Genomic DNA, 9,996 nt, shown 5'->3' with positions numbered 1-9,996 from the left:
CGTTTTGACATGTAGCAGTATGGCCCAAAAAGGCATGCAAGCCTTATCAAGGGGAAGCCATGAAAGGGGGGGGGGTTGGGGGGCGATGCAAGAAGAACATCATGGCCCCAATTGTGAGGAGCATGCAAACCAATGCTCACGAGAAAAAGAGAATTTTGTATCATATTAGATGTACTTGTAATTTTTAGTACTAAATTTTTTGTCAAGTCCATGGTTTTAAACCTTATAACAACTTTACTTTCTTTTGTTTATTTTAGGACTCAAATTGCAATTGTCCTAGCAAATCAAAATAGAGGACGAGAGTATTATTGAATAGGACAAAGAATGGTTGGAAGAGAGGAAGAGAAAAAGAAAAGACAATGTGGAGGATCCACTAAGTCTTGAATGAGAATCAGATGTAGGAACAGTCTAGGATGAGCTTCCTGAAAGAATGTTGAGAATCCTTTACATCTTGTAATCTATTACTTTTCAACCTTATGTGAAGATATTGATACTCAATTTTTAGTACTAAAGAATTAGTGTTCAAGAAAGTGGTGTTTCAAATTATCATGCAAAGACAGTTAGACTTGAGAAATTCCTATTAGACTTCAACCTAGAAGGATCTTAGATTGTAAAGTAAATGTTTGAGTCAGTGTAAATTGTGAAACATATATGTCTTTTTATTTGCTTGATTAAGTAGAGTAAGAACATAGTATCATTTTGTTGAAACCATATTTCCCATAAGAAATGGGACCAAATGAATGCCCAAATGGGAGTAGGCGTGTCATTGGATTGCCCAAAAGAAGTTCTTTTCATGATGTCTTGTGGATAGAATTTTTAGATAACAGCTTGTAGAAATTGGAGAGCCTCCCCATTAAACCTACAACATAAAAAAAGGTGAGCAATACGTTCTAATTTTGTTCTGCATGGAGGGCATAACCCATTACATCTCATGGCCTTTTCTCATCCATAATCAATTGTAAACTAATAGGAATTGTATATGTTTCTCAAAAATAGTTTTCCCAAACACTAGGTCTATCTACTAGAATATAGTGGCTATGTAAATAGTACTAACACAAATTGAAATACTACTAGCACAAATTGGAATTGTACATGGAGGCACAAAGCAGTATAAAATCAATGACTACCCTAAATGGACACACAGAATTTCTCAGAACCAAAGAACTGGATCAATGGAGTTGTTTCTCTCTATTGTAATCTAGATGAGGAGCTATGTGGATTAAAGCACTCCATACACTTCATACGATTTATTACAACTATTATTAATACAATATTATTTCACATCTAAAGTCACAAAAATTCCACGACTATTAGGCTGGAGATAAAAGGCAAAGGCTAATGTAAAGTGAACACTTTGATTACCAGAGATATAAAAAAGAACTTTGTATACAATGTTTGTACATCGCTATACACATGGTATTGTTACATACATGGTATTGTTGGAAAATAATCTACTTGTTTGAAACCAATCTACATTGGTCACTAACTTAGCCATGTATGGAAGGGAGATGCTACTCTATTGGACTTTGTGAGATCGAGTGGGATCATCCAAATTCCCTCCTTGACTATTGCCCATGAGTCCCTTGGTACTAGATCAAATTTGATGAGATCCACAACATATTGAATATTCTCAATATCAACAAAGTCATTTTGAATTACATCCAATAGTACTTGGAGGGGATCTTTTTTATTTCTCAAAGTAATCTTCCCAATAGTTAAACCTTCATAAGGACACATATACATGAACTATGGGACAATGCCCTTAGATCTATATAGCCTCAGCAAGTATGGCAACAATGTCTCCAACAACTGTATCAATGCAATGATCATGATACATGCAAACATAATATGTTGTTCCCATCAGATTCAGGCATGCCTTAGATGGCATGTCATCTCCACAAGCAATGTATGTTGAGTATCCACATGAATACCCATGTTTAGATGCGATGAGAATGGCTTTAGGAGCAAAAGCTCATTAATTCACTCCGAGTAGTAGATGTCTAGTTGTTGCACACAATCATATTGCAACAACTTGAATTTGAAGTGGAGACCTGAACCAACAACTGCTACTACTTGCTTCTATTAAATCAACAATGGGTAACAAGTTCCTAGGAGTCATGCTACTCCAAATACCCACATGATAATGGGTGTCTAACTTTGCAAGGAAATGGACTAGTTCAAGCTAACTTTATGAAGCACTCCACCATCCTAATGCACATGGGATGGAGCATGCTGGGACCACCTTTTCACCATAACTCCATTAACATCAATAACATGCAAATGCCTTGTAGTACTGACTGGTATTGAGCATTCACCTAAATACAGATTTCATTTTTATTAGTTGGATACACAAGAGATACTAAATAAACGAAAGAGTTGAAAGGCCCACTTTAAACTACATGTTCATACAAATGAACTCCCCTTGCGATAGACTCACAAAGAGATTCCAACATGACAAAAGGACTTTGCTCATTACTCAATATTAAAAGAGGTCCATGACATAAAATATAGAGCACTCACAAGCAAAGGGCATTACGATGGATATACTCGTTTAGAGTTCCAAGATCTAGTTTTACACACGTTTATACGCTCAAAAGTAATATGGATTTGAAAGCGATGAGTCTTTTGCTACCTAAACCCAAGAGGGGACAAGCTAGATAGTTTAAGATTGTCACCACCGGATTGGGGTGCATAGGCCTCATGCTCCTTTTGTAGTAGAATGCTTAATGCGCTCCTCAGCAGCACTGCCCTCCTCATGTATCTCATTGGCAGTGGGTGCTTCCTCGTGTTCCATGGTAGTGTCCTTGGGGGACGCAATAGTAGCCTCGTGCTCTTGGATTGTGGGTGCCTCCTCTTGCTTCATGGCAGTGTGCTTGGGGGATGCAATAGTAGTTGCCTACTTTTGAATAGTGGCCTCATCCTCATAGACCTTTCATGGCAAGTAGGCTTCCACTTCTACTCTAGTTCGATAACCACTTCAATGTCTATTTTTTCATCCAGATCACCAGAGTAACAAAGCCAATAGAAATAGATCAGATTAATACATGACATAGAAAAATAATCTAACACTTGACTAATCAAACCTTGATTGCCAATCTTCTGGCCGTATAACTTATGTTGCATGTTTCTTCTTTTCAAGAGGGTGATCCCTTGCATATTGAACACACCATCGTGAACAGCCACACTGGTAGCTAGACCTGAGTCACAATTAAATCATGTGTAAAACAACATGCTAGATTGAAGTCTGTTATGTAAATGAACATGGGAATTTCAAGTGCACACCTTCACAATGTGCTACCTCTTGTGGAAGAGGAGGTCCACCTGGCACCTCAATTAGGCACCTTTGATTACTATGGTCAAAGCTTTAAAGCTCTATTTGACTGCCCGTGGCTTTCTCCTTGCACTCCTCTTTGTTGTAGAAGTCTTCTACATCGTCAACATTATCCAAACCAAGGTCTCTTGCAGCCCCTTTCTCTCATGTGTCCCTACTGTGAGGGACCTATGTGGGGGTAGTTGTTGGCTTCCTAAGTTTTGTAGACGAGCCTTGTGTAGATCAATGCACTCCTCTAGTTGCTTCTCCCTTGTGCTATAGGGTATGAATACTTGCAAGGGTTACATATTCAACAAGATCAAAAGTGCCTATGACACCTACAAGCAATTAGAAACACAATAATGTAATATTACTAAAATAGCTATATCAACACCATTGAGCTAACACTAGGAATTGCATATTTTTCTCAAAAATAGTTTTCCCAAACACTAGGTCTATCTACTAGAATATAGTGGCTATGTAAATAGTACTAACACAAATTGAAATACTACTAGCTCGTAAGGAAGCTAAGCTGCAATTTATTATTTCCAATCTGGTTGAAGATCCAATCTTCTTTGACAACCATAACCCCAAAATCTTATCCAAGTGCCATGTAAATATATTATGAATGTAATTTATTATCGATTAGGCATTAAGAGGTCCTACCAAATATACCAAGGTGTTGGCCCCATGAAGATTTTCGCGATTGAAAAGCTTTGGCATATGGCCTAGGAGAAAAGAGAGCCTTATCTTCGTCCTCCAATCGGATGTCCTATCCTCTTCGAAAAATCTGACCTTCTTATCTCTCCACACGCGCCCCACACTCTCTCAGTCTGAGCTTCTTCGCCCCACTCTCTTCTCCAGCACCAGTTCGTATTATCGACCATTTCTGTCGTCGAAGTTGCGCTGTGTAGGTGAAGGTCGTCCGTCCAGCCATGGCGACCGCTACAGCGATGGCGCAAGCCTCATCGATGGCATTGTCAGCTCCAGTCGCGAGTTCCTCTGCGTACTCCTCCAAGGTCTCCCGGACCCTCAACAGGACGTTCTTTGGGAAGGGTCTGGGCTTCACACCTGCTGCACCCAAGAGGGCTGAGACGAGGCCGTTGGCTGTGAGAGCGCAGGAAAAGGTAAGTATTCAAGCGGTGCTCTGAGATTGGAATGTGCAAGGACTTCTGTAATTGCATGAGAGAGAGAGAGAGAGAGAGAGAGAGAGAGAGAGAGAGAGAGAGAGAATGGATGCAATTCGATTGTGCTTTATTTTAGAAGCTTAGATCAGTTTCCAGTCGAAGATACCCTCTGTTATTTCTTTTAAGGAGGGTTGAGAGAGATCAAATGCAACTCACATGTGTGCACTTGGAATTGCAAATGTCGGTGGTTTTCCAATTCTTGTCGTTACAACGTGTCTCTGCCAACGTCGTAAAACCCTGCTATTGAGCCACCCCATACCCCCCCACCCGGGTCCAGGTGTCTCTGATTAGTACCGCCTCTCCGCCTATAGTGTAGGTCAGCAACAGGATAATTGCCCTGCAGAGGCTTATGATACTCGTTGGAGATCTTGCGATAGGAGCATGGGTAGAGGGTGAACACGCACTTTTTTGTGTGGCTGTGATAGTTGTTGGTGTGCAGCAAGTGGAGTTCATGGAGTGGGTATTGGTTTGCACGACTATGAGAGAGAGAGAGAGAGAGAGAGCGGTGTCGTCGTGCGCACTGTTGTGTGTGTGATAGTTGTTGATGTGCAGGAAGTGGAGTTCTTATACTGGGGATTGATTTGTAGGATAATGTGTATGTTGTGTGAGAGAGGGTGAGAGTGAGAGGGGGCGTGCGCACTGGTGTGTATGATAGTTTGTGTGCAGGAAATGGATTTGTTAGAATGCGCATTGATTTGCACAATAATGGATCAAGAGAAAGAAAGGGATCGGGGGCGTACGCACTTGTGTGTGATAGTTGTATACGTGCGGAAGACAGTTCTAGGAATGGGGATTGATTTGCACGATAATGACAGAGAGGGAGGGATATGCGAGGGCACTTGTGTATGTGATACCACTGCAGGTGCATGAAATGGAGTTGTAAGGAGGGGAATCGTTATGCATGAGAGAGAGAGAGAGAGAGAGAGAGAGAGAGAGAGAGAGAGAGAGCGTGTGTGTGTGTGTGTGTGTGATTGCGATACAGTAGGACACTGCGATGCAATGCATTGCTGTGAGAAAGAGAGAGAGAGAGGGAGAGAGGGAAGGAGAGCCGTTTATTCATTCATATTTAAGCATATTTTTCATTTTGGCAACAGTACCAAGTTATTGAGCCATTGAACGGAGATCCTTTCGTGGGCGGGCTAGAGACGCCGATAACATCCAGCCCGTTGATCGCGTGGTACCTGTCGAACCTGCCGGCCTATCGGACGGCGGTGAGCCCACTGCTGAGGGGGGTGGAGGTGGGGCTGGCGCACGGCTTCCTGCTGGTGGGGCCGTTCGTGAAGACGGGTCCTCTGAGGAACACGGAGGTGGCGGGGCCGGCGGGGTCACTGGCGGCGGCGGGATTGGTGGTGATTTTGTCCATCTGTTTGACGATTTACGGCGTGGCGCAGTTCAAGGAGGGGCAGCCGTCGGTGGCGCCGACACTCACCCTCACGGGTCGCACCAAGGAGGCCGACAAGCTGCAGACGGCGGAGGGCTGGGCCTCCTTCTCCGGCGGCTTCTTCTTCGGTGGCCTCTCCGGCGTCGCCTGGGCCTACTTCCTGCTCTACGTCCTGGACCTCCCGTACTTCGTCAAGTAGAATACTTCTTGCTCTTGTTAACGTTCTGGCTGCATCTCCTGATCATCCCTGTCCATACTCCTCTCTCTCTCTCTCTCTCTCTCTCTCTCTCTCTCTCTGTGTTGTCGATTTGTTCTTCCCTTTGCGGCTGTTGTGCCCTTAATCGTGGTTTGTGACTGCAGTTTCCACGAGAACCCTTGCAAATTCCTATCACATCATTAAAAGATTTTTATCCTTGCAAACAAAGGATGAATAATCACTACAGTAGAAGTGCATTGCGACGCCCTTGATTGCTATTATGCTTCTTTTCAATTTAAATATGCTGGAAAAGTAATCATCCTTAATGAGGATGTAAGCAACAACATGACGCTTGTTTCTCCTCACTAAAATCCAAACTCTAGGAGTGGCTTATTCCAAGGCTATAAGTGATATCATATCATAAACCCACATTATTTTTCATCATAGTTAAATGTCCGTTCTTTTCACTACACGTCAATAAAATTAATTTGGTTAAAACTCTCCACACACCAAAACCTAATTCAATGACATGGAATGAAAATGATCCTATGTAATTTCGATTTTTGATTGATTATGCACTCTACAATGTGATCTAGTGATTGTAGAGACCATGAAAAATAAACAAAATTTCAAAGTGGTAAAACTTGATGACCTATAATGGAGACTCGCAGAAGACATGTTGACAACTTCGATTGGTTGAAACTAGGGCATGGCAAGAACATTCTATAACCTCAAATTCAAGAGAAATCAGGGTTTATCAACTATTAAATCCTATCTTTCCATGAAAAGTAGAATCTGAATTGCCACTTTAACATTTAACATCTTCCACAAGAAAAGTTGCAACCTACTTTTTTAATAACTCAATTTCTTTTCCTATTATTTTTCAAAGATCCTTAATTTCTATGGTCAACATAATCTTTCAGTTCCCATAAATCAAGTAAAACATAGCCTTGTGATTCAATGTTAATATTGGTTGGTAGAAGCTTGAGTTTCAATATTAGGTACCATTTCACATTTATCAAAACTATGAGATAAGTAAATGTTATTGTAGGCTTCTCCTCCAGTACAAGTTTTGCTAGTTGAATTAGTTTGACATTATTTCCTTGGCTTTCATTTGTCATTAGTAAGTAATGGTCTTGTGTTTGCTCCTAGATTGTAGGTTTGATGGATAAGTCCACATTCTAAGGAATTTACTTTGCTCAATCTATCATTGTGCTAATCATTTTGTCTTCATTTATGAATGGTAAAAAATGGAGTGACCAAGTTCTATATCCAATCCTTTTCATTTTCAAGATGCATATCTTCAAGTAGCTCACTTGGGATTGTTCATAGGCAAGACCTCTAACCATCTTTGATATGTCAGTAAGTCAAAAGGGGATTTTCCAAGACTTGATTTCCAAATATACTATCTCCATCTTGTTGCACAAAAAGATTAAACCATTATCCCAACTTTCAGTCAACTATGCCTTATGCATAATGTTCCAAGCAAAAAGTAAAAGTGAAGACATTTTATGACAAAAAAAGTGACCGAGAACCTTATCAACAATCTTGATTCGCCAATCCCTTATAAACGTAAGGGTTTAACTTATGCCTCATTGACCATAGCCAGGTTGAAATGTGCAAGCTTTGATGGTAGGTTTTCCCAAGCTTGAAGTAACATGACATTGACAATGTTAACAAAGAAGGGAATCATTAGTATTTGGACTTGAGAATCATGATTAATTTAATGCTTTACCATATCTAGATTATGAATCAATTTTTACTACTTTTCTAGTATACAAAATTTGACAACTTGATCTAACGGGGTAGAGAATTCATGCATAATTATCCCATTAACCTTTTGACTTATAAACTACTTGGAATTAGATGTAGCATGGATGATATTTGTCAACCAACAATATATACAGGCCCTCAAGCTCTAGAACTGTTGTATTCTTAGGAACAGAAGCTATTTGGATGAAACAAGATAAACATGCACTTGGTTTATAGAGAGTTGTAGAATTCCCTATGTCCTTGAAATATGTGGATGTAGAATTCTAGTGTCCTACCCTACCATTAAGAAGTATTATAGTTTATTTTATAACGCTAATAAACGAAATTGGTCCACTCATTCAAAGTTTTGTTAAATAGTCTTTCTATAGAATGCCTCCACTAGAGTGAGTATTTCTTGACAAAGATACTTGGCCCTACATATGGCTTCGTCATTATCTAGAATATGGGTGTTTCTACATACAAAATGTTCAACTCACAAAGAAGGTCTCTTCATTGCAAGGATATAATGGGACATCATGACTAGAGCCACACTAAGTCCCCCATTGCCATAGGAGGGAATCATTCCTTTTGTGGTAACCTTATTGCTAAAATTTCATCCACTACTTTGAGTAGCTTTGTGTAATATATTAAATTGATTGATAGATTGCATTAACCCATGGCATAGTGTATCTCGTTAAGATCCAACATCATATATTTAGTGGTTAGCATGCTTCTTTGGTGGTAACCACCAATCATTACTTTAGGTTTCTAGGGAAAGAAATCTTTCCCAAACAACATTAATTAGTTAAATTGAAGAACTAAGGATTTCATCTCCAAATTTCTTAGTCTTTGATTAGGCTTTTCTTGGACTCAATTTTGGGCCCTCTAAGAAGTGTCATATCATCTTTCATTACGAAAAATTAAGACATGGTAATATTTTCACAAACCAAATCCAAACATATCAAACTATAGAAATTTATTATCCACTTCTCAAGAGCTTGAGATTGATGTATAGTATGATAAGGTTTGGATGTGAGGCATGAGAGGTCTAGAAAAAGAGACTCAAAAAGTTTTATAATAGGAAGTTCTAAAGCCAAGACTAGAATATCCAACATAACTTGAGTATATTAATTGCAAATGCATCACATTTTCATAACGGGCAGTTTTAAAGCTAAGACTAGAATATCAAGTAGCTAGAAACTTGTCATGTTTTCAAAACTTGTACTCCTTTTGAGAAGTATTCAATTATATATCCTACAATAGGGTTTTCAGTAGCTTGCTATGGCTCACCATCCTCTTTCCAAGGAGCTAATGACATGGCAATTCTTAGAGGGCGCAATATTGAATCCAAAAGAAGCCTAATGTCAATAAAGGAAGTTACCAAAACTTGAGTTATCACATATTCAACCACAAGTATCCTCTAGTCTATGAGAGACATATTTCATTTCACTATGGTAAAAAAGGATCCCCTTCTTGATAGGGTCTCAATGTGTTGTTACTAGATTTTAATGATAATTAGTGTCAAGACTTCTTGCTTTGTTTATTGCAGGTCATATTATGTTGCCTATGGATTACTAACTATTCTCATCAAATATTTACATTATCAGGCTGATGAACTTTAGGGTTGTTCCTTGTAAATGAAGAAATTCCATTAAGGAATTGTAACATGCTCGCCTATCGGTTTTCCAAGCATGTTTTAGCGGTCCATTGAGAAACGAATCTAAGCATTGCTACCCGGCACTCCCATGGAATGTTCCAGGGCTTGTTGCCTAGGGTTTCCCACTAGGATCGACTTGAAATCTGGGTTCCTAGTTGTCAAGGTTTCATGACAGCATTCTTGAGTCGGGTTTTGGGCATCCTACTTCACACAGAAATACCCAATCCGAAGCAGATTCATACTGCACTAGGTTCAAAGAGAATGGGAGACCAGAAGGATGCGTGTTCAACCTCTCTGCCCATAGGGCATAGTCCCATTCCGGTCCCCTAAAACGACATGAATCGGGTTCTAACTTTACAACACGTAAAGTCAAATGGCAATAAATCCTTGTGAGAAGTCTCCCAGCTCTCTAGGACCACTGTGCTGTAGGACGAACCCGTCGGGGATTCTATCCACCCGCTTCCCTTGATAGCTTTAGTTTTCTAATTAGGTCATACCACATTTATGTGCGAC

At 40.0% G+C, this 9,996-nt stretch overlaps 1 protein-coding gene across 1 annotated transcript; it reads left to right on the top strand.

Moving 5' to 3' along the window:
• The first annotated feature begins 4,122 nt into the window (after positions 1-4,122).
• Positions 4,123-6,312, top strand: PSAL (photosystem I subunit l). Its single transcript, XM_087686785.1, has 2 exons — positions 4,123-4,437; positions 5,592-6,312. The coding sequence occupies exons 1-2, from the start codon at positions 4,246-4,248 to the stop codon at positions 6,075-6,077; spliced, it is 678 nt and encodes a 225-aa protein (XP_087542911.1). The 5' UTR covers positions 4,123-4,245; the 3' UTR covers positions 6,078-6,312.
• The last annotated feature ends 3,684 nt before the right edge of the window (positions 6,313-9,996 follow it).

Source organism: Lygodium microphyllum, chromosome 10, assembly GCF_053477565.2.
Source record: "Lygodium microphyllum isolate KBCC chromosome 10, Lygodium_microphyllum_v1.1.10, whole genome shotgun sequence".
NCBI lineage: Eukaryota > Viridiplantae > Streptophyta > Polypodiopsida > Schizaeales > Lygodiaceae > Lygodium > Lygodium microphyllum.
Note: the sequence above shows the minus strand (reverse complement) of the source record. Positions and strands in the feature narration are given on the sequence as shown.

Bases quoted from the DNA above. Each gene is read 5' to 3' on its own strand.
- PSAL (XM_087686785.1), top strand. From the start codon at position 4,246: ATGGCGACCGCTACAGCGATGGCGCAAGCCTCATCGATGGCATTGTCA. The intron at 4,438-5,591 runs GTAAGTATTCAA...TTTTGGCAACAG, and splicing joins CTGTGAGAGCGCAGGAAAAG to TACCAAGTTATTGAGCCATT.